Source organism: Triturus cristatus, chromosome 1_2 (assembly GCF_964204655.1).
Source record: "Triturus cristatus chromosome 1_2, aTriCri1.1, whole genome shotgun sequence".
Classification (NCBI taxonomy): Eukaryota; Metazoa; Chordata; class Amphibia; order Caudata; family Salamandridae; genus Triturus; species Triturus cristatus.
Window position 1 is genome coordinate 368,429,028 of NC_140580.1, and position 25,491 is coordinate 368,454,518.

Here is a 25,491-nt window from a genome sequence, read left to right on the forward strand (position 1 = left end):
AGACAGATACGTTCAGTATAAATTAGTTTAAGATATTAGATAGTATTAGGTAAGTATATGATGTTATTATAATAGTATAAGTCAACATCAAGTATTATAAGGCAAGTATAAAATAGTCCAAGATGTTATAAAATAATATAAGTTAAGCATAAGATAGTATAAAGGCAAAAGTCTGCCTTCATCTAGAAACAGGTTCTCCTAAATCGGTCCTGGAGGGCCGGATCCATGACAGATTTTTAGTATATCCCCATTTAGGCAAATGTGGTTATCTTAAAATCTGGCATGATCCGGCCCTCCAGGACCGACTTTGGAGAACTCTGATCTAGAAGAGCATGTTCCCATTTTGTTATGTTTTTTTTTTTATTTACCAAAACCAGGGTTGAGAAGACATGGTGCCATTACATGATGGATCGGTCCACTGGCAACACTGTTACTAATGGTCTGTTGTGTCATTTTGTGATTCTGAAAAACAAACTGGTATAAATTGTATCTCTACTTCTGGCCGCTTCAAAATCAGCAGGTGGAAGCATGTTATTGGTGATAGTGCTGATGTCACGTTTTGGACAAAAGTAGAGGATCGAGGTGACGCTACTCGCCCCATCTGGGTTGCCGTAGTTTACTAATGATAAGTGCAGAGTTGGAGTCGTGGGATTCTTCTAGGGTTGTACGATGGAGGTTGTTGTTGCTGAAGAGGACAATGCAACATGCAGTACACTGGTATGATCATGTCATCGTGTGGCTTTGAAAAAGAGTTGTACTTTTAGCTATTGTACTGAAGAAGCACACATATGTAGATTTCATGATAGAGACCGACTCCTTGTGCATACACCGTGTCATCCCACAATCGTGATGAGCAGGCGTGGTTCAGTATGGGTAAGTAGAGTCAAGGTCAAGTGTGGTATACCGAAGGATAGGTCTCGTGTCACTTAGTGCTCTGGTACTGGGCTGAATGGAAGGAGGTGATCTAGTGAGGAGCCAACCTAGTGTGCAACAGTTGTTATTTCCTGATGGAGTCAGAGGCTATTGTGCTGCAGCTGTGGGTTGTTGGGGATTAGATCCAGTCTTGTGGCCAGAACGAGTGGTGATCTGGGTTGAAGGTTGGATCTTACATTGTAGGAGTGGGAGTTGTGGTCTAGTAATAGTGGCGGAGGATACTGCATTTGGCTTGACCAATGAGGAGTGGCCTACCTCCTACCCAGCTAACCACAAGAAACGCTGTGTGATCTTGGATGAATAATCCTCTACATTAGTCACTTCAGTAGCCAAGGACTGCTTAGAATTACGGTCCAGAGGGTGGAACTATCTGAGAAACTAGAAAATGCGCACTATAGAAGTGAACTTGACTGTAATGTGCCGTAAACCACTTAAAGTCATAGCTGCTTCTTATTGATAGTCCATAAAACTCCCTCTTTGCCAACACTCCCCCCTAACCTCCCCTCCATGTACCCCATGCATGAATGTCCAAACCACAACATTTTGAGACGCAATAATTCTAAAGTACACATGCACATTTTAAAAAAACAAAAAAAAACTGCTTACATTTAAAAAAACAAAAAAATTGAATCCCTTTTTTTTTCTTCTCCACAGGAAACTATGCCCCAGACGCCGATTTTTCCCAGCATGCTCGGTTCCAGCTGTAGTGGGCAAGTGCAGCCAGACATGGGCGAGCGGAGCGGTGACCCCGTGTACCAGGATGGGAATGTGGTGTCCGGATCACTAGAGGCGCTGATCGAGCGGCTGGTACCGACTGTGGATTACTATCCCGACGTGAGTTGTGGGTTTCTTTCATTTGGGCACTAAATGGGCGGAGCAGGAGAGTTCAAGAATTGTTGGGAGCTGTGTAGAGTCCTCAAACTTATCATATACACTCTAGAATACCCCTCCATCCAAGGTGTGCTTTTTGTGTTATTTTGTACTTGTTTGTGTGACTGGTCTGTGCTTTTGTGTATAGGAATGTAGGTCGCTGAGCCTTTTAAGACTGTATGGGCTCTGGCATAGTGAGTCACAAGTCCATCGTGCTTGATACACAACTGACTTTCCTTCACTAGGAAAATGGATGCTTCGATTAAAGAGGCAGGGGCTAGGTCAAATATGTTTGCTTTTCTTGATTTTATTGAATAGGTCTGTGAATTTAAGAGATTTGAGCTGACCGCAGCCGCAGCTTCAGGGCTATGGGAGTTGTGCTTCCTAATCACCATCCTTTCTGGGTGCCTCCCTACCACACTCTTTCTCCTAGTCTTTAGGTCCAGATTCTTGCTTGTTGGAATTTTTGCTTGAGCTGTGTTGTAACCATTTCTAGGCTCTTGTAAAGTCTCATCGCTTTTTTACGAGACAGAAAGAGACATGCCCAACTCGTCGCCTCTGCATTGGTCACTAACTAGTTCAGATACTGTCTGATGCAGCCAATGGGCCTGTAGCTTGAATTCAGCATGCACTGAACATCGATTTCAACAGTAGCTGAACTGACCACGAATTTGCCAGGTTGGCGAAGAGCAATGGACTGTGCTTAATTTGTAAAAGAAAAAAAAAGTAAATGCCAGGGCCCTTCTCGAGAGGCCTCTGCAGCTTGCACTATCTATTGCCCCTGCCAGCGCTGCCAATAACCATACCAACATAACTAATGACCATCCCGCTTCCATGAGTATGACAATACTGACTACTCCAGGCCACAGAAAACTATAAAAGAGACATTGGTGGCAGATATTATTCGTTTTAAATGGATATTGAATTATTAAACACTTTGCTCATTTCAAAATTTGATAGACCGCGCCACCATGTGGTAGACTGTCATTGGAACCGGTGTTGAGACTGAAGTGCTGGTGCTGAGCGCCGGAAACCACCGGCTCAAATTAAGCACTTACAATAGGTTGGTACTGGCTAGTGTTCTTGGATCTTGATTGCGCTTGAATGAAGTCCGCCAAAACCCATTGACTGAGCTAGCCAACTGCTCCTTCCCGCCATTCATGATGAGTGGAGTAGTGTGTCTACTTTAGAATCCCCTGAAGGACAGGTCCGAGAGGAGGTAAAAAGGAGTCCTCCGCTCCTTCGTCCTCTCTAACCACCTTTGTGGCTCAGACATCAAGTCTTTGCAAAGATTCAAAATGGATTCTGTATATTACATTAAACTGTAACTTTTGTGTCATCTGAGCTGATGTCCTCCTCCTATTTAATTGATGGCCTGTCCCTGCTCCTTTGCTCCGACTGTACCCGTGAGAGAAAGGTAAAATTCCTATTTTTTTGCAAATATTGGAACCGTGCTTTATTCCTGATTCTTTATAGACCAGGATGTTCAACTTCTTTGGAAACGGTCCATGCTGAATTGTTTTAGGACAGCCACATCCGATACATTTATATAGAATGATTCTAAATAGAGCTTGTCTACATAGTGGTCGACCCTAAAAATCTGGTATTTACCAGTCTTTGCACTGGGGACCTGTGTCACAGATCTTACTCCCAAACTCTTCTAGAAGTAGCACATCTGACGAAGTCCTAGGCCATCTCCTCCTCCCAGATGAGTTTTGTAAAAGATACCACAATATGCATTATTCTCAGATTGTTTACATCTGCACACTGTACTTGCATTGTTCCATACGGATCTTTCATAACATTTTCTGGGAAATGTACAAATAGTTCAGACAAACTTCTCAGCCTCACAGACTTTATCTTTGAAAAAATTCAGATTTCACAATCTGCGTCCCTCGGTATCTGGCTTCTTGGGAAGCAAAAAAAAACAGTAAACGCTGTAAAATTCCTACTTGGACCAGATCTCAAACTGCTGACCTTTCCGTTGACCTGACGTGAGTGCGCACGCGGGGAGCAACAGGGCTGCACTGTGGCACCCGGGCCTGTGTTTATCTGGGAAGAGACCGAGAATAGGTCCTGTGACTGCGTCGAGAACATTGTGTTTGGTAAAGGGGGGGGGGGGGGGGGGGGGAAGTTGCTGTGGTTTGGGGAATGGAATGTCCCAATCCGCAGCTTTGTTGAGTCATTTGGTGTCAGTGGGTCATGGTAATCCCAGACAAACAGCCACATGTACCCTAGATTGGCCTGGTACAGCACGAGCGGAATGTCCCCTTTATTCTGAACATTCCTGGATCTTAAAGCAGAGGGGGCTGGGTCAGCAATACTTAGCTCGCATTCTGTTTATTTTGTATTTATTTCTTTTGACTGGTGAGGTTGCTTAATAAGTGGTCCCTGTACTGGAATTTTAGCCTCGTTATATATTTTTTTTAATCTACACGTTTTGAACAAAGGATATATTGTTCAAGATGTTGACATTATTAACCCCACCCCAAAATAATAGTATCTATTTATATCGCTAAAAGAATTTGTGTGTATGGTGGAAATAATAATTGAGACTTGGGGTATGTTTTTTGTGCTGTAAAAATGTAGAAATGTAACAGCCTAGCATGGCACTTGGAAGTAGTGTAAAAAACTATGTGTTATTGCTATGCCCAAGTCAGCCGAGGTATTTTCATCAAACTTTGATAACGGTTAAAAGGCATAGTTCAGTAGGATTTGATATTGTTGCCGAGCGGGAAGGCACACGATCAGTCATGATCTCCAGGTACCTTCATCTTCGGTGAGCTGCGTTCATACACAAATTAATGCAGCTTGAGCAGAAGATTCAAGCCGCCATAGTGCGAAACCACAATTTTATAAATGAGAAATAAAAAAATTAGTCAAAAAAGGGCTTGAGTCAAGACTATGGCAGCTCGCCATTTTGGAAACTAAACAATTTGTGTTGTTGCACAGCCTTTTTAAACCTTAGAGTACACACAGCCCATGGGTTCTTCTTTCAGCGGCTTTTAGGCGCAAACTGCAGGACATCTCGGAATTGCCGACTCTCTTGATTTGTGTAGTGTATGTTCAGTTTTGTACAGGGTAGGCGCAGATTCGCTGATGCCTGTTATCACGTCAGTTTCTGTCGCCTCGTTTTTGATGGCTGGCTTTGAACTGTCGCTGACACAGGCTGTTGGTAAATTTCCGCTCTTAGCAGACATGGCTACGGTGTGCGTGTCTCTGACAGGTCCCCACTGACCGTCTCGCAGTGATTCTTTCGTGAGTTTTGAGCTGTTGCAAGACTGCGGCGCGCCAGATGAAACTCTACGGCCTGGGAACCTGAAGCCCACAGGATCAGAAGAAGGAACCAGAGGCTTTGTGGCTAAACTCCACTCACTTGTGAAAACAACAATGTAAGATCTTTTGGGAAGCGAATTGACTCGACTGCAGGGTTTGAGAAACCGCCGCTGCACGAAGGCCCTGCTGATGAGGTCTTTGAGCCAGCTGGCTCCGCTGTTAGTGTTCACTAATCGTTAAAGGAGTTTATATACACAAGTTTTTTTTATTTTCATTTCACGTATTTACAACTTTCTTAGGAATTTAAACCACATGCCAATTCACAGAAATCAATTCATTTACTGAGAGAGGGGCTTAACTTGAGTGGTACTTTATGGGCACCCATGCCATACTCTTTTGGCATCCCTCACCTCTTGGTGCTGTGTGGCTGCCTGCCGGTCCAACCCTCAGTCAATCAATCAGGGGTTGGTAAAGCGCAACTACTCAACTTGAGGGTCTCAATGCGCTGGGGGGGGGGGGGAGGGGACGGCCCCGTTGAGTGCTGGGGTCATCCAAAAGACCAGGCCTTGAGGACCTTCCTGAACTGGGGCAGTGTGGGAGATTGCCATAGGGGGGGGGGGGCGGGTTCCAGGCTGTGGCTGTGAGGTAGGAGAAGGACTTTCCTCCTGTTAAAGGGAGCAGGTTTAACAGGAATTTCGTTAAATAAATTCAATTGTATTTATCTATGTCTATCATACTGTGGATTTAGGTATGCATCCCTGTTTAATGTGTGCAAATATAAGTGCTGTGCTCTAAACTTCCTTAGTAGGTCACCATTGTTAGTATCCACTTGCGGCATTTGCTGGCCACCTGCAACCAATGCTGCCAGCGATCACCCTACCCTTTTTTGTGTTTTAGTTGCAATGTCTTCCATATTGCTGTGTAAAGTACTTCATTTTATCCCAACTAGATTCGCACGGCACTATCAAAATGACTAACTAGGTTACTTGCCTTCAATGGGTCAAAATGAGAGCACTTATTTGATTACGCTGAGATTTTAAATTAAATGAATGGTTGTGGGGGGTGTTCTGCAAGTACAGCGCTGTCCTGAACCACACAAGCTGAAGTCATCCAATGCTATTCAAGCCAGTGGCTATCCCTTCTTGAGGGCGTGGCAGGCCTAGGACGCTGGCACCACGCCCTTTCCGAGTTAGCGCTATTTTTAATAATATAAATGTGTGTTTCTTACAATTGGCAGTACTGCCCAGCAGTCTCCAGTCTTTCACGTAAAATGGAGAACGGTCTATTAATCAGTGCAGACGTGACTGCAAGCCCCTCCTGTAAGTGTAGCTACTCCGAAAAGAGTTCCGGGGCTAAACCAAATCAAACCCCTGCTAAAATTAAGCACTGGGTGTTCAGCCAGCCTTAAAGCAACCAGAAATGCAAATAAATATTCTACTTCAAAGCAAACACTCATCCCTACATAGAAGCCTACATTGAGAAAGTTATTGTTATTTTCTCCGTCTTCCCACTGACCCCTTCTGTCATCTTGCTCAAGTTTTGTGTTACGTTCTTAAGAGTCTCCTAATTTGCAGGCTGTCTCACTGCAATCTCTTTGAAATCCATCAGTCTCCTAACATGGATGCAAATTACCAAAAACTCATGGGTTGCTTATGCAGATTGAGTGATCAGGATGCTTTCTTCTAAATGTGGACAGCTTGCTGCTGTTCCCCTGTGTGCCACTCCTGAGAAAGGACGCTGCCCCTGACTCTGGAGCCACATCGAGCTCACTGGAGACACTGGACTAAGTATTCTGTAAGAAGTCCCTTGCTGCATCTTCCTTGCTACATATTTTACCTCTGAGCCCGCAGCAGCAGAGGGAGGAAGAATAGAAGAATGTTCATTTCTATTGGTGCTCTAATTTTCTGGGGACCTCAGGCAATAGGAATCTGGATTCTAGAAAGACCCTCCCATTCCGAGTTTGTTTGACTAAAGAGCAGGACTGGTCTTCTGGGACATTCTGAAATGGATTATTGCCTCTGAAAGAATGACCGGTTGGCGCAGGGACACAGTCGCGTGTTCCTGCCATGTAAAGTGACTGCCATATGCCTACGGTTTCTTTAGGAATTTCCATAGCAGAGTAGTGCGTCAATTCAGAATGGCCGCCGGCAAAGGCAAATGTGTCCAAGTGGATTGTAGAAACCAGTATATATTGTGCTAATGGGGTTGTGAGGTGGATAGAATGGCACAATATAGCTGAATTGTTGCCGATAATGCAGATGTGTTTGACAGTAAATGCAACAACTTCTCTGCATTAGTTTGCCACCAGGAACTGGCTGGGAGTGGAGAAGTTTAGATTTATAAATAATTTCCAATCTGAAGGTATAAAGACTCGGATAAAACCTCTTGAAGCATGTTGTGTTGCCTGCAATAGTCTCAGTTAGAGCCCGTAATCAAAGCAGTGGTCATATTTTTTTTTAAATCTGAGACAATAGCCTGTCCAGTCGTGCCACTTAAAGTTCTGTTTGATCTAAAGTAGCTTTCAGTTAGCAGAACAGTTTGAAATCTGTGACCTGTTTATAAGGCCTGGTGCCTTTGACAACCGTGCCAAAATGTGTGCAGTTCAAAAGTGTTTTTGGGTTTGGTGCTTGCCAAGACCTTTGATTTTTACTAAAATTATACCTATAATAGATTTCCTTAAAAGGGTATCAGCCAGCGCTCTTCATTCATTGATCTGTAACTGTGTTATTCACATTTTTGTTCCACCCACTAAAGCATGAGTATGCGGCGTGGAGCAGCCCGCTTCAGCCATTTTCTAATGTCGCTGTGAGTGACTGCCTTCTACTCCTTCACGATCAGCAGCACATCCACACACAAAGTAGTTCCCATAAACTTGCTTTTTGGTGCTATTTTTGCTTTTAGCACATCCTCACACAAAGTAGTTCCCATAAGCGTGCTTTTTGCTGCTAGTTTGGCGTTTAGCCAGTCCGCTTTGTTTTATTTTTTTAAGATTGAGGGCCCAGCGGCTTCTCCAGCAAAAGTTGTGTATTAACCATGGCAAGACAAAGTGACCACTAACCGAACCTAAACGATTTTGGGCCAGTACCAAACGTATTGCCTTTGCCAGTGCTTGATTGTACATTGAACTGAACCGAGACCAAAATCCCATTGAAGGCGAACTTCACTCGCACATTGCAATGGAACTGGGGCCTCAAATACCTGTATTGTCTTGTAAGCACGGGGTTCGGAGATGAAAGTTTGTTCACGCCTTCGCCAAACCAATAAACTGTTTAACAACCCCTTTCCCTCGCTCTTTGGTCTGCAAATACTTGCAGTTCATCTGCTCGGTTCCCGCCATCCTTGCGCGGGCGGAGCTGCCGGGAATTCAGTCCCTCCCCGACATCATGTCAGTTCCCTAGCCAAATATGTATTTGATACACCCCGCCCCCCCTGCAGCACACGCACGCACAGACTGTTGTAACTTGTTCACTGATCACAAGCCTCGGTTAAAGAAGAAAACGTTATGTGCCGTCGTACAGTAATCGTTGGCATATGAGAAGCAGCCCCAGCCAGGTCACGTGGCTGCTAGCTGTGGGAAAAGAGGCCGGGAAAGAAAACACACATTGAACTCAAACAGATTTGTGGTCACAGCCTGAATGTGGGCGCTCTGAAGCACATTTTTCACACAAAAAGGCGGCAGGGCCAGTCTAAAGGGCGTTGAGAACGCGTGGACAGTTCAGCCTCCGTTTCAGGAACACGTATGCTACCAGGACTGGTTCTGTAGAAATTATTATTATTTTTTTTTTTAAACTGGGCCCCAGCGTACGCTGAGTGTTAAGCTATAGTGAAAAAAACTCGAGCGTGTCTTTGTGTTTGGCCAAAAATCTTCAAAAGGATTTTTTGTGCTGTCATAGGCTTGGACATTTGCAGTCTCTCCAAAATGGTCTCCGGCGCCCCTCAAATTCCTCTGAAGTGGACTTAAACATAGACAGTATATTCATTGAATGTATGAGGCATTCCCTTACCTGGAAAAAGTTTTGCCTACCCACTAATTATTTGGCATGCGTGAGCCTTGATCACAGCTACACACACGTGTGTGTGTTTGAGATTAGCTTTGGGTGTGGAAAAACTGCTGTTGCTGGTTGAAGGCACTGATGTGTTTGTGGAGCGACTGTGAGTGGGCCTTACTACCCATTAAAGGTGGTAGTGGTTTTGAGCGGTGTCAAGGCTCTGCTAGCGTTGGGCGAAGTCCCCCATGGTTCAAGTGTGAGGAATATGCTGTTTCTGCTACCTCTGGAGCAGGTTGTAGTTGAAGTGGGATGTATGGGAATCCCTAATATCTCAGAGGTAGGGTGCACTTGATGCAATGTCCCTACTGTCTCATGGAGTAGGCAGCTGTGGGTAAGAGGAGTGTGTATTCATGGTGTGTCGAGAATATGTTGCAGTGAGTGACAAATGTTGGCTCCTGCTATATTAGTGATAACTGGTGGTGGGTGCTAGGAGTAATGCTGCCTGCTATCTTGTAAGTAGGCTGTGGTGGGTGTTGAGGAGTGTGTCCCATGGTTAGGGTTTATTCCTTGTAGGTTGTGTGGGGAATGTGCTAGGCATGGATTCGCATTCTGATGCTTTGTTGTTAATCTCTTCCGTTCTGCAGCGGACCTACATCTTCACCTTCCTCCTGAGCTCTCGTGTCTTCATTCACCCTCATGAGCTGCTGGCCAAAGTGGGGCAAATTTGCATCCAGCAAAAACAGCATCTGGAGACGGGAGCAGACGCTGACAAGGTAACTACACAAAATTACTTTAACATTAATTGAGCCTCCTTACCATTTTATTTTGCTATGTTGTGGTACTATAGTTTTTTTTTTTATATGTACTAAACTGAGAGTGCCTAAATTTGAGGTCACCTAATGCAATATGTCCACAGATCAGGATCCGCAGTGGCACAAGCTCCCCCCCCACACTGATCTGCCTCAGTGCCCTTATCCGTAAACCATGCCACTGCTGTGCGGGCTGTTGTTAGGGATTTTCACCCCAGAACAAAGGCTGGGCAGTATGCAGCTTTCACAGGCCACCTTTTTAGCAAAGGTGAGTCCAAGTAAAAGCTCATAAAAGTGCCATGATCCAAGTATGGGTGCGGTAACCAATCCTTTTTACCCATTTAAGAGCACATTACTTTCAATGTTATGTCACCAGTATTCTATCATGTGCATCTCCTAAGGATGTGGCCGCGTCTCGCTTGTGGACCGCTCAGGAGCTCAAAGCTTCTCTTGTTCTGGTCCATATGAAGTGTGCATTACTCTGTTTATCTGAGCCTTGGGTGGTTTGAGAATTTGCCCACAGGGAGCAGGGTATCCGTATTTGCAAGTGTAACAATTAAAGCAGAACTTTGACTTTAAATTGATTAGGGCACTTTCTTGGTTTTTGGATGTGCCGGAAGAGTTGATGACGTGGGGATGAGATCTGGTTTGGGTCATGCCGGGTGGATGACCGGAGGTCAATGCGTTGTAAAAGTTCTTTATAGAGTGACACGTTGCTATTTGGCTTACCTTTGGAACGATGGTGGATCCATAGAAAAGACGATGGCGGAAGAGGTGGGAAGCGCACTTCTTGATACGTGAAGACATGATACATGTGGCATTTAGGTATTTGCAGCTATCTTGGCTGTGTGGCACATAGTGTTCTGTGCAGAGACGTTTGGCACTCCGTATTGGATTGGTGCTGCTTGTCTGTCATTGGTATGGACATATGGTTTGCCGTTGGTAGGTTCAATCTTTTCAATGTGGCTTGGTTTAGCCACCTAACCTACAATGGTTATTACAGTGCAACACATTCTACTGTCAGCGTAGGTACAGAGGTGCATTTACAGTGTTTAATATTGTTATAAAGCTCTCTGAAAGTCCTTTGGTGCTCTGTTAGTGGCTTTTGGGTGTTTTGAAAATGCTTCAAATATTTCCTGTTGCTCTGGCTGCGTTGCTTCGTGAGGTGTGGGTACACTGGTGCGTTTCATGTCTCCAACTTTGCTTGTATGTGGTGAGGTGCTGGTGACATGGTTGACATTCTTGGGGAGTGTCTGTTTCGCATGGCCCTTGTGCAATTGTCGATTCACGCACTTTAAAACATTACAGTCTATCGAGTTGGTTAATTTTATGTATTATATTGCAGCCATATATTCTATACAGCTTTACTGTTAGCCTGTTATACATTATTGACTGGTGTCTTGACTCACTGAGATGCCTTACTTATATACCTTATTTTCTGTTTTTTTCCGTTAACCTTATGATTGGTGCATGGGTAGTTCTGTTAATTAAAAGAGGCACCATATTCGATGCTAATCAATAGTTGTGTCACAGGAAAATAAACTATGAAAGTGCAATTTATAAAATCCTGGGGCAAGAAAGGAGGCATTACAATATTGCAAGTTGTGGCATTTTTAGGGGGAAGCGGGGCAAAGTCCCAATTCTCTAAAGACATGTCATGAGAGGAAATTGAAGCTCATCTGGTAATATTGGCTTCCTCTGTCAATAAGTGATGATGCCTGAGGAAACGAGTGCTAATAATTCATCAGTGAAGTCATCACTTCCTCCTGTCGCGAACCACAACATACTTTCCAGCTTCCTTTTAAACACGTCCAGCAGGCGGGGGCCAGAATGTCTGTGTAAGGGTGTCTCCATGCACGTGAGCCATGAACTGTCCTCCAGGGCAAAATCTCATGTCCAAAGTCGGGAGCTTGCTCGGGCAATCGAAATTGAAAATACGCAGTGTCTCTCTCCCTGGCTAACTGGGTCTGTTTCGTTGCGAAAATGCATGGGCAATCTTCAACAAATAATGTTAGAAAAATGACTTTTCGCTTCGGATCTAGGCGTTTTGTGTACGATTTTTTTTCAATTGCAAAATTAGTTTACCTCCCCCAAAAAAATCAAGCAAAAGGGACAACAGTTAATTTTCACATGTTTGTCTTTTATAGCTTTTTTTTTATTTGCTTCATATTATTGCAAATGCACGCTGTGCGTACAGTTAATAACAAAACTCGAAGGGTGTAATTTGAAAGGTTCGCTAAATTAAGGATCTCCACTCACCCGTGACTATATCTGAGAAATTTTTAACTTTCAGAAGTTTACATTTGTAGCCGCTGGAGCACGGATTTTCGATGAAACCAATTTTGCAGAATGATTTTTTTCTTCTCTGCGGATCTACGGGGCTCTGATCTCTACCAGCGCGGCCACAAAAAAGGGTTCTAAAGCATTTATTATGTTTTAGATGCGAGTTGGAGCAGTGGGCTGGCATTCTTTCTGAGTGAACGGCGCTTGGCGCCGCTCGCCGGTTCTGGGCCACTTAAGACCATTTCAATCATTCCTCGGCCTCGGACGTCATCTTGGCGCGCTGCTGCGGCGCAGGAGCTGAACTCTGCCTGTGCTCTCACGTCCAAGCCCCTGTGCTCGGTTGCATTGCATTCTTCCGCAACTGCATTCCGGCCTCTGAACTCCGGCGCGCGCTGAGCCAACAGCTGTCAGAATGCGGCTGGGAGCAGACATACTGTCCGTCCCCCTGTCTGTCCTGCGCACGTTCCGAGGCCTCTGACTCACACCTCTTGGCTTTGTTACAAAGAAACTATCCCACGAAACATCCTTCAGACGGACCACGGTGGCACCTGTTTCACTTCCAAAAGAGGAGCGCGCGCGCGTTGGAATGAACCACTTAGTTTCCGCTGCACGGGGGTATCTGTGGGAGGAGAGGGTTATAGGTTGGGAATGCAATAATGTCTATGAAGTTGAGTGCTTTTAAACGCAGCTAGGGGCGACGGACGTATCATGTGTTCTGACATTTGTGTAGCTCCTCTTTTCTCCAAGGGTTCAAAGCGCTGATGGGTGGACGAATAAGCTGCTAATCACTGTTGTGCTTGGTTAGTAGACGGAATGAATTAAAAAAGAACGTTATGTGGGAAAGAGTTTGTGTTGTGCATTCGGTTCGAGGGGGGAGGGGGGTCCAACAAGGAATGTTGTATCAAACCTTTTGCTGCACTTAAGCAGGGAGTGAAGTAATGTATGAGAGGTCGAGCAGTATTTGCATATGCTACCCCATTTGCTGAGCGTGATTGGTAGAGTGTGGTTTTATAGAGTTGTCTTCGTGGGAGAAGCTTAGGCGTCGTGAGTGATGCTCAGATGGAGAGCTCCAATCTTTCTGCAGTGAACTTTAGGCTCTGCTTGTGCATGGCAACCACAAGGAGGCGATGGACGGAGCGCTGAAACTTTACAAACACTCGCCCCCAGTCACAGATCTGGGTTGAATCCATCATCATTCTTTAGCTCACTTCACCACTCCAGTTCAGACCAGCTCACTTTGTCACTGGATTCAAGCTAGCCTGGATGAAGAGGGGTGTTACCCCGAAACCGGTCTCAGGATGCTTGATTCTGGTCTAGGGAAGACCTAGGTTGGCAGTTTGGGCTGGACTATTCCCATGAGGCATAGGGTCAAGACTGATTTTCATCTGGCTGTGTCTGAACTGGGGTGGTGAAGTGAGCTAAAGAGAGATATTGGATTCAACCCAGATCTGTGACTGGAGGTGAGTGTCTGAAAAGCTTTAGCGCTCCGTCCATCATCTTCTTGTGTTTGCTCTGCTAATGCATGGATCAGTTGACCGAGGCAGAATGGTATAAGAGGGATGGAGCGCTACAGACCAAGACTAGCGATTAAGTCAATGGTCTGCGGCGGAGGTCTGCAGCTCCAACACAAGGCTCTGTAATTTTCAAAGAAGCATGGATATAAATTGACCACAATGAGCAGGTCTGCTAGAAATTCTGATGTTCACGGGCTCCCGCGTACCTTGCCGATATTCACATAAACGGCAGAAAGTTATTTTAGTGAAGACCATTACAAACATTCAACATTTTGGATAAATGTTTTGAATATTCAATTTTGTGTGCGGCTGGGGGTTCAGAGGACTCCTCTGGCGGCTACCCTGTCTAGTTCGTGGAAGTGATGTTGGAGCGCGATCTTGAATGGAGATAGTGACGAGCACACTGGTCCTCACGAAGCCACCTCCGGTGGAGGGTAGAGCACGCTGAATGTGTGGAACCTTGATGTGGTGCACGGAGGTTTTGGAGAAGGTTTGACTGGCTAAGAATGGGTTGCAACTGGGGACACTTCCGGTGAGGTTATAGAAGATTCAAGATAATTCTGAAAACTAATATGAACAGTTTGAACATATATAATTTCTTATTTGATACGTCTCTCTGTACCAAATTAAAATCGCTTGTCCTCTTGTTAAATACCTTGTTTTATAACTGCTGCATATGAAAACAACAAAATGACATAAAACATAGATCCAGATGAATGAAATATTCCTTACAGATGTTGAGAAAAACTAGAGGCCTCACGACCAGCTTAGCCTTCAGAGAGTCATAGACCCCTCCCCCCAATGCTCAAGCTTGGTAATAAAAAGCATATTGCATAGTAACCTGCCCGAAAGGACCAGCGCACATTGCTAGACACACTACATAATGCTCTTTTTTTTACGGGAGTCCAAATTAATGTTTCTACATTCTAAAGGGACACATGCCTGCTAGGTTCACCTCAATTTTTGAAGTGAGAATGGTTTGATGTAGAAATTTCTAGATTCAATTGCCTCTTCTTATATTATGACTTATGGAAACGTATAATGAAAGCAATGAAAGCAAAAAAAGCAATTTTTATTAACGTTCGTCTATATGTGACATAAAGAACACTTTTAAAAGTATTTCGTAGGTCTTATTAAATGATGATTTAGACATCCCTTGTTAAAAACCACTAGTTATATTATTCTAAAAGAATGGTGAACAAATGCATGGTGTTATGAGTAACGCTTGTTACTATTCACCTTAGGAAACCACTGTAGGACCACGTGCCTAGTATGCCCGGTACGCACGGGTATATGTGCCTTTCAGTGTTGTGGCTTTATTTCGGTTTACAATAAATTGATGCCAGCAACGTTATGCAAGTTGTGAAGTAATTTTCAAAAAGGACTATAAAAAAAAATATATATATATATATATTTGTAAGAGCAGAATAGCACTTTTATTACAAAACTTCACAATGAATTGACTGATTACACATTTCAGTGGAATTTGTTTCTTGTTTGCGTTTAGTTGGAAGCATATATTGTTCCATACGTTTCTTTGTATATAACTTGTGTTCGTCTGAAAACCAGATGGATGCAGCCCCGAGTTAGTTATAGGCACCAGCTGCCAGAGTGGTGCAAATGCGAACGAAGTGATGCCGCCACATGGGCTAGCCGGCCTAAAGCCAGTGGCACCATCGCCCTGCTGCAGCTGTTGTGCTCTGTGCTGTAACTAACCACTAGCTGCTGCTGTTATCACCACCGCTGCGTGCGTCACCAGAGGCTAAGGGCTCGCTGCAGAGTGTGTCTCTGACAGGAAGGCACGAGGACGGCAGTGTTGGCTGCCTGCCCTGATCTAGCAGTTATCACATTGTCCTCCCCGAGAACATCTTGTTTACAAACTAGCATGGGGCTCAGGAGATAATATGTGGATGATGGGAAACATTAACCCCTTCTTCCGACTGTGCCCATGCTTTAGTAGTGCCAGAAAAGAGCGAAGCCTTGGCGTTCTTGGGCAACCCGCGGTCTTACTCTAGCGTTGTGGCTTGAGAGGATCCTGTCTTGGCATCCAGGCAGAAGGTTTCACAGTTTTTTTTTTTTTTTTTTTTATAGGTTCAACCTTTTCAGCTTTTTTGTTTCAGAGGCCGGCTTTGACACTTTTAATCCATTCATGTATAGCTCTTGGGGTTAATTGATAATTCTAAAAATATATATGGTTAAATGCAGTTCTATAATGTATTCCCACCATTTGTGCGGTCCTGAAGCATTTTCGAAGTCTAGAGGCCCTTTTACAGTTTTAAGATTTTCAGTGACCGGCGTCAAAGTTGTTTATTTGATATTGAATTTGGTTGTGTTTCATATTCTTTAGATATGAATGATACCGTATAGTGCATAATTGGAGTAGACTATTGTGTTTAGTAAAGGACTATATTGGCTGGTAGCCAGCTGGATACAGTTATGGATTAGTGTAAGTATTATGATTTGGGCATTAACCTGTGTGGAGCATTATGTGCTTTGCCATATGTGCTAAAACCCTTTGCTGCTTGCCCTGTTAATTTTTCACCCAACGTACTTCGTATTTGCAGAGGTTATGTACGCAGTGCTGTACAGTCCCCCATTACTGTTTACGCAAATGTCCAAGTACGGCCTTGGAAACCACTTCTAAAACTCCCTGTAGACTTACAATTATAGTATTCTCTTACTAGCCAGTAGGCGTCACTGCTACTACATTAGTTTGTTTGCCCCCCCTCTGGGAATTGGCCAATGCCATTCCATGAGGAATCGCTGGGTGTCACTATTGCACCAATGTGTGTGCTGCCCTTCCTTTTCCCTTTAATTTTAATAGACTCTCTGTTAAATACAATACTCTAACAGTGGTACAGGGAACATCAATTTTCATTGGCAAGCTTGTTTCTCTAAGAGTTGAGGAGGGCTTTACGTAAACTATATCTAGACAGCCAGAGCACTAGCCAGCTCCCTAGTCGGTCATCGAGAGAGCTACCATCACCGAGACAGCCTAGAAGCAGCACTCTAGGAGAAGTGGCCAGATGCTGCCTCTTTGTCCCTGCTGAAGATCCCAAGAATCTGCTTCTGTATAGTATCTAACAGTACTTCTAAAACAGCAACATGAAATATCTGGGCTTTGGCGACCCCTGTCCCTGCACTGTTGTGGGCGATTCCTACTCTGTGTTACTGCAGCGGTGGTCTGTGTAACATGAAGTCTTCACAGCGGAGCCAGCGGCAGATTAGAGGTCGAACCAACCCCTTGGCGGCCAGATAAATGAGTCACCGTTTTATATTCTTATTTAGTGCTCATAAATTTCTTTGCAGACCTGCATTGGATACCAAAGGCACTACGCCGGCCTGCCTTCTCATTACCAAGTTTACGCTTTGAATCCTTGAACAAGTGAAGAGGCCGAATCAAGCAAGGCAGGGCAAAATCCGAAAAGCCCAATTTGTCTGTGTCCAACCCGTGCAGAAGAAGTGGGGTCATTGTGTACCCACAGTATAAATTAACCAAGCATTTGCAATGCATAGGTTTCGCATTTAGGAGAGTTTGCACAATTGGCATTGTAAATGACAATGCCTTTTATTTAAGTGTTAAAATGGATAAATAAAAGGCATGGCCATTTGCAATGCAAATAGCTTAAACTCTTGCAAATGCAAGACCTGTTGCATTGCAAATGTGTGCTATAAAACAAAAAAAAGCGTTCGGAGAGAGCGTGTCCTGCAGGCAGGACTAAGCTATTTGAGAAAATAGTGCTCGATGGCTGTAATTAAAGCCTACCGAGGAACAACACGCGTAACAGGGGGTGTCGCCATGGGAGGTTTCAAAATGAGACAAGGCGGTACTAAGGAGAGACTACTAAGCCTCTTGACCAATGAACAGCCACAGTTTACAGTGCACAATGGCACAAGCCAAAGAAACATACGGGAGGAGAGTGGGCAGAGCTTCAAGTCCCTACCTCAGTACAGCATGTCTCTCAGAGCAACGCATGCGCTGCCCAGGCTCGACCTAAAAAAGCACTGGATGGTTATCGCACGGTCACCAGTACTCCTGAAGCTGAGATGGGCACATGTTAGTATTCTGAAAGCCCTCAGATGGCGCTATTGAGGATTCTCAAATCATAACCTGAAAGTGTGGGCGACAGCTGAGACGTGCGAGCTGTCTCTCCAGCCATGTACTACACACTTGCATCCTCTTTCTGCAGATTGTTGAGCCTGACTGATCAGGTGTATTAATCCTGGTGCAGCACTGGCACCATTGGTGACCGTGGGCAAACATGTAGCTGCTCTCATCCTTCTTCACACGTGCACTTGGAATACTCAGTGTAAAAACTACTACAGGGTTTATCTCGGCACTATGCGTGGATTTGGTAATGCACCTCATGCAGTATTTCTGTACACACCAACATTTTATTCCTAAAGTTATTAATCTTGCAGACAGCAGGCAAGTTTGTGACGAAGCTGAAGATTGCTAGCAGTCGTAGAAACTAAATCTTCTAACCCCTTTTCCTCCTGCCACCGAAAATATATTTTTGCGGCACACATTTTAGGATCCATCTATTGATGACATTCTATATTCTAACTATCTTTAGTGCAACGTCAAGTAAAAATAAGTTGCTTCTGCTATACCCTGACATCATCATGTAAATGCGCCATCACTTTGAAATCACTGTCAATAGTCACCTGATGTACTATGAAATTGCCCTACGTCTGTAAAATATGACCAAATAATGCACACATATATTCTATCTGTGCGAATTACCTGTGCTACACTAGATTGCCACCAGATTTAATGTCGGTCCTCTCCGGAGTGGGATAATTTAAAAAAACATCAGGTCTCAGTTGTACTTCTTTTGAGTTCCTTTCATATACAACCCGTCAGCTTCTCCACATGGTTTCATCACAAATGTGGCACATTCAGAGGAGGCGACCACTAGAGCGAATGAGTTATCTCTTTTTACCTATCCCGTCTTAGTCGGTTAAAATTCCTCTAAGGGTAATTGTGGTTTTTGTTCTACTTAAAAAAGGAACATTTTATATTTTAATTACCAATAATTGGCTTTGTGCTTAATGTAGCCCTGAGGAAGGCCTGTAGTCAGTTCTGTGAAGTGGGCCGCCGAAAGAATGGCTTGATTGTAGACAATATATTGGCACTCGAGTTGTTCATGTTGATGGTTCAGCTGAAAAACTTCAGTATATTTGTAAATCACACTTTTGATAATTGAAAGGTTGGGTGTATGAAGGTTTATCTATGTGTTTAATGAGTTTTAATGTCTGGTGAATGTATGTTTTTCAAGGAGCATAGAGTAGGGCATACAACCAACAATGAGTTAATGTATTCTTGCTTTACGTCAATGTAATGAAAAAGTAAAATGCATTTTTTAAGTGTTATATTCGTATAAATTACTGATATAATGATATAATTCTTTAAATATCTTTTGATAAGGCATTTGACTAGTTCATAAAAAGTTAAGATTAGGCAGGGGTCTGGTGTTTTTATATAAAATGTGAAAAATTATTCAAGACTTGAAAGTCAAATCCCTCCAGTGATCTGTTTTTATGTATTTACACATGCATTTTGTATAGGGTCTCATTGCGACGTAGCCATTTCTGTTAAGTTGCAATCAGTGACCCCAACTGTGTGTCTAAACCTGCCTCTCTCTTATCTCCACAGGCCAAGCTCAAGTCCTTTGCTGCCAAAATTATCCAGCTGCTGAAGGAGTGGACGGAGACCTTCCCATATGACTTCCAGGACGAGAAGAGCATGAGGGAACTAAAGGAGATTGCGCACAGGATCACACAGTGCGATGAGGTACGCGCCACCTCGCAGGACCCTGGGAAAATATGCCCTAGAGTGGGAAATATGATGGATGTTGGGCGGCTAGGCACAACTATTCAGTGCTTAATTTAAAAAAAAGTATGTAAGTGCAGGGGTCCAAAGATGTTCTTAACAGCCTGCTGTGGTGCTACCGAAAGCTGGTGTTACCAAATATCAAAGGTGTCTGGTCTTGATTGCACATGATGCCTCTTTATTCCACTGCACTATACTTTTATCTCATTAACCCAATACGTTCAGGTGCTTTTTCATCCCTGCTTTCACCCTTTGTCACAGTTTTCCTATCATTCTCTTCCACCCTTTGGTATCATTTTCTCTGTCTTTAATTTAGAGTCTGATGGTGAAAATATGTCCCAGTCACCAAACACCAGTGGCTGTGTCCACCACTGGTAGAAACTGAGCACTGTATGGAGCCCCACATGTTAGGCGAACAGGATGGCGGTCGCGGTGTGTACATGTATGCATGGCCAGTTCCAGCCATTGTGCTTTACATGAGTGGACAACATGCTACCAGTTATGAATAAAATGCTGGTGTCATACTCTGCAGCTTGTATGGCCTTACAGCCCAAAAGGCTTATGGAAATGTTCCTACCCTTGGGCAATCCTATCTAACCAGTAGTAAGAGCCATATATTCCAGTAAGTGTACACAAGTGTGCCTACCTTGCACAAACCTCCTGCTCATCCGTGACTCGTGACATTCATGGGTGCCAGGCCCCTATACTCTAAGCAAAATATAAGCACTGCAAGATACCTGTAGTCTGCCCAGCATGGCCGCAGCCAAAATATCCAGTCACGCAGCGGCGGTTGACATTGGCCATGTTCTCCAACACCCCTCCCCCCCACCTCCTTTCTGAATATTTTTTAGTAATTCAAACCAATGTGGTCAGATAGTCTTTCTTCCATGTCATTTTGTTAAACATTTTTTTTGTGTTATAATGTGTTATTAGCATTTCATAATACAGTACAATAAATATATGAAAACATTGCATATCTTAAAATACGTTATAGTAGAGAAAAAATAATGATTATAATTGTAAATATAAAAGAAAATGTATCAATCCATAGAATAGCAGAAAGAAGAAGAAAATTAAGGGCAAAACATATATCAAATAAAGAAAATACCAACATCATTAAATATTAAATAGTGAATATAAAATATTAAAGCATTAAACCATTAATTTGACAACAAATCAATAAAAGCTGAAAATGATAGAATGTCAAACTAGTAAAACATAAGTTACTTATTTCATTAAAATAATTAATTTGGAATATTATAAGGGAATGCATTATAAAGAATACAGAATTACACCAGTAGCAAGTATAAATATAATAGTAAAAGGTTGACTAATTGAAGACAATGCAGCATAAACATAAGACAGTGAACTAACAGTACCCAAAGATCAATACAAACATTTTTAAATGGGGATAACATTTCTTTTTAAAGTACCCACCCCGCCCAGCACTCAAGTGTTTTGTTTACATTCAACACATCTTCGCAGTCCTCTGTTAGAAGGTCATGTGAATCTGGGAGGGGTCAAGATAAAACCGAAAACAGTACTTGAAATCACTTAGTGTTTAAAGTGACAATTAAAGCGTCACTGTGTTACGTAGTGATAGAATCGTTCTGTTAGAGTAAAAGTGCATCTTGATGAATAACATAGACCTCTCCTCCTCTTTTGCCTTCTCTCATCCGGAATTGGGGTCAGAAACTACCCGGAGGCAGCTGCGAAATGCCATTTACACTTCAGAAACGTTGTTGGGCTATTTATAAGTCCGCGAACATTGCTAGAGCCAGCAGGAGCACGGGTGCCTTGCTTTTAAAGTGTCATGGGAGCTTGGGAAACAGGTTTTTCTGCAGTGTGGAAGCAGGGAGAGGAAGCGATACCACAAACATCTGATAAATAAGCTCCGCTGGCACATGCGAAGAAGGATTTGAGTTTCGCTGTTGACAGTTTTGACTACAGTTAGGGATAAGAAAGTGATCCAGTCAACCACGCCCACAAAATGGACGCCTTCTGTCCGTGAAGTTCACAGTTGCAGCTTCATTGGCTGAGCTGCTGGGATCCTGAGGCTGCAGATTTCGCTTTTATAAAATAGTTGCTCACATAATCTGAGGTTATTAGTCACATGACCTGGGAACTAATTCTTGAAGTAACGTCTTACCACTTTTTAAACAATTTTATCTTGCATTTTCGAATGAAAACAGTTAGCAAGACACATTGCTCAGAGTCACCCAAGATAATATATCAGACGCACACCTAATGGAAAGAAAAAGCAAGTCACATAAATTGTGTACACGGGGAAGCATTAACTAAAACAGTTACCACCTGATCCCCCACACGGTGTTCACAGCTCAGCAGAGCCGTCGTCTGAGTCTGAAGAAGACATATTAGGAATATCAGATGCGTGTAATGTTCATGACATCGACATATGGAGACCTCCAGTTCATGTAGTCACTTAATATAGGTGGATAAGGGGCTCCAGGTTGCATCACGTTTTACCACTTGTAAAGATAATTCCACTTGTATGGATCACTAACTTGAGAAAGACTCAAAGCGTTGATAATGTGTGGCTCTATTATTCCAGTAGTCATTCTTTCGTGAGGCTGAAGTCTTAATTTTTTTAGAGTAAGTGTGTGGTTGTGATGCATGACAATTCAAAAGTATGATAGATATGCAAGTGCACTGGATTGGCGATGTATGGGAAGACGGCTCTGTTCGAGGTTTATTGACGCTGCGCTGTTGTTAGCGGCATCTTCATTTTACCTCCAGTTTTCATTGTTGGGCCGTGGCTGTCTGTGGATGCTGACCCTTGTTTCTTTCTCCTTTCACCTGGCCACAGGAGAATACGACCGTGAAGAAGACCATCTCTCAGATGACGCAATCTCTGATGCGGGCGCTCGCTGTCCGGGGTCAGTTTCAGGACATTCGGGATAAAATCCGGCAGCCTGTGCCCGACAAGGGCACGATCATGAAGAACAAGCCCCAGTCTGCGCAGAAGGACATCCTGAGCCTCTGCAGCGAGCCGTCGGTGCTGGCGCAGCAGCTGACCTACATCGAGCTGGTGAGGCAGTAGTGAAAAGTGTGATTTAGAGTTTGATCAGATTTTAGGGTCTATGGAGAGGGTTCCAAAAATTCCTGATCTTAGTCTGGAACCTGTGGTGGAACCTGGAGTTCAGGTTATTGTAAAAAGGGCCTTAGTTCTTTGGTGTGCGATCTAGCTCTCCAGACCTTCAGGAATCTAGAGGGGAATCTGGAACCTCTAGGTATGACTGACAATTGACACTGGTATCTTGGGCACAATAGCTCCTTAATTCTAAATTGCATGCCCTTTACTTTTTTTTTTACAAAGCAAACACAAGGAGATGATGGACAGAGTGCTGAAACTTTTCAGACACCCCTGTTCAGACCCAGACATATGCAAATCAGTTTTGACCCTGTTGCTTGGAAGGTTATGCCCAGACTTGGTTTCGGGGCTCACTTTGCCACTGGATTCAAGCTAGCCTGGCTGATAAGGGGTGTTACCTCGAAACCGGTCCCAGGAGGCTTGTTTCTGGTCCAGGGAAGACCTGGCTTGGCAGTTCGGGCTGGACTGTTCCCTTGAGGAATAGGGTCAAGACTGGTTTGCATATGGCTGGGTCTGAACTGGGGTGGCGAAGTGAGCTATAGAACGATGATGGATTCAACCCAGATCTGTGACTGTTGGTGAGTGTCTGAAATGTTTAGGGCTCCGTCACCATCTCCTTGTGTTTACTTACATTTATTTACACATCCTAATATTATGCCTGTAGAAGACTTTCTCGTGTAATTACCAGTGTAGAATATTGACCCATAGTACAACTACCTTGGGCAGGATGTCCGGGAGTTATATGGTGGTCTAGGAGAAATCAGACATTGTCGGCATTGAGGAGTTGCTGTTCCTTTGGAGCATCCAGGTTGCACAGATAACAACCATACAACATTTGTCACCATGTTATTGTGTAGGGAGACGGAGTGGGGTGTTCGTGAGGACATGGACGCTTAGAGAGTGGGTCATTAGACCCGCAGCACTGCCTAAACAAGACACCCCTGCTCTCCCCAGCAACGAGAAGGACCTCATTTGGAGTTTCCTCCAGTGTCCTAGGGAGGTTTAAAGGGAGCCCAGCAGTTCACTGATGAGCTGGAAACCTAATATGTGCCAGGGTTTCTAGGACACTGTGTGATAGTGGCTTTTCACCACGTGGCCATGTTATAAGCGAGTAAACCATGTGCCATACATGGCACCTGTGTGAGGTAGCCGGTCTGAGAATAGAGCACCGCCGGGTATCATGTCGGCATATCATAGATGGGTGTGCTACATAAACAGGCATTCTATTTCCAGTGATAATTTTAAAGCTTCCTTTGGCCACAGCAGGCATCCGTCACAATACACACGCTGGTTCGTCTGCTGATACCATCCATAATGTTAAGCGTCCAGGGCCCATCAAGTGTGCCCAATCTTTACACTTGTGCCATAGGCATCCATCTTTGGAGGTCTTGGCTGGCGACCATCTTTCAATTGTGTTAATACTTGGCTGTGGAATCTGCACTTAGAACTATGATTAACTTTTTCACCTTGGCCTTTCCTCCACAGGAGCGGCTGAGGAACATCTATCCAGAGGATTTGATGCAGATCGTGTGCCACATGGACTCGCTGGATAACCATAAGGTATGTACATGTGACAGTCGTGTCTGCTAACATGTGCGCCTGACAGTGAGTGGAGGTCCAGGAACTCTCGTGGGAGCAAGGTTATTCCCAGACCGGTTTTATGGCATTTGGAAAAGCTTACTCTTGGCAGTATCATGGCACCAGTAAGGTGCAGGTTGGAAATGGATGGTTGGGGGATAAAATTAAAAGCCTGAGAGTAGGAAAGAGGTAATGCTCTAACTGTGGAAAAGTACATGACAAGTGAAGGAGGAGGAAGAAAAGAAACGGAGCACGGTTAAAGAGGAAAGGAAGAAAAGCTTGAATTAAGTCATGATTGAGCCGGTACAAGTTAGTCAAAGGTCGGATATAGGGTCTCCTTGTGGTGGAAATTGACAGTAAACATTGATAAGAGAATTGACAGAAAGGAGTCGGCATGTTCGAATTGACATGCAAAAGAAAATTGAGGTTGAATTCCACAGGGTAGGATGGTCAAGCTGTCATTCTGTATTTGTACATTAATTTGGAACACACACATTCAACCAAAGGGGGTCCTCATAATGAGAACATCTATTATTTGCGTCTTGGCCAAGTGCCTTGCTTCACGGTTGACTGTGTATGTCATGCTTTACCCCTTCTGTTTCTACATGGATCAACATTGCCTGTTCATGCATCTCTTGCTGTCTTCCCTCGGTCTCGTGTCTATCCTACCCCCCCCCTGTGCGAGTGCACTTTCCATGTGTAATTTCCATTTTTCCTTTGTATTCTACGAAGTGGTGAGACAAGCGGTGTAAATTACATAAAAAGTGTAAGAAAAAACAAAAATATGCAATATCTGCGAAGCACAGTTATCGGGATTTATGTAATATTACATCTGTACAATAAAAAATATATATGTATCTGAGCTCATCTTTAGCTTATCTTTTTCTTGCTCTCTTTTCTTTGTCACTTTCTCTCTTTTTTTCCTTACTCAATCTTTCCTTCACGTGTCTCCTTCCCACCCATCTGCTCTCTTCCTCATCTTCTCCCCCTTTCCCCAAATCTGTTTCTATTCATCTAACCTACCCCCGCCCACCATCTGTGCCTTTATGTATACTGTATAAAGTGCAACTCCTAACTCTTGCTTTCAGTGTCTTATCCCCACCACCCTCTCTATTTCGACGCTCTGTTCTGTGTATAGGTGCTTCGTGGTTCAGTGTCTCGTGCCACCCCCTCCAGCTAGTGCCAGGCTTTTAAACCACAGTAATTTCCATTCAGTAGCTCGAAGTTGTCCTTCTTCCATTGCAACTGTGGGGGCAAAAATCCCGGCATGCACAGCACACTTGCCTAAAGA

At 43.9% G+C, this 25,491-nt stretch overlaps 1 protein-coding gene across 3 annotated transcripts in view; it reads left to right on the forward strand.

Annotated features, from left to right (window-relative positions):
- LOC146867379 (ras-GEF domain-containing family member 1A) overlaps positions 1 to 25,491 on the forward strand; it is a 130,943-nt gene that overhangs the window by 87,164 nt on the left and 18,288 nt on the right. For all 3 annotated transcript variants that reach the window (XM_085604740.1, XM_085604725.1, XM_085604731.1), the window contains exons 2-6: positions 1,588 to 1,767; positions 9,713 to 9,841; positions 19,334 to 19,471; positions 22,338 to 22,559; positions 24,108 to 24,182. In XM_085604740.1, coding sequence (XP_085460866.1) covers positions 1,594 to 1,767; positions 9,713 to 9,841; positions 19,334 to 19,471; positions 22,338 to 22,559; positions 24,108 to 24,182 — 738 coding nt within the window. In that variant the 5' untranslated portion in view covers positions 1,588 to 1,593. The remainder of the gene's footprint in view (positions 1 to 1,587; positions 1,768 to 9,712; positions 9,842 to 19,333; positions 19,472 to 22,337; positions 22,560 to 24,107; positions 24,183 to 25,491) is intronic.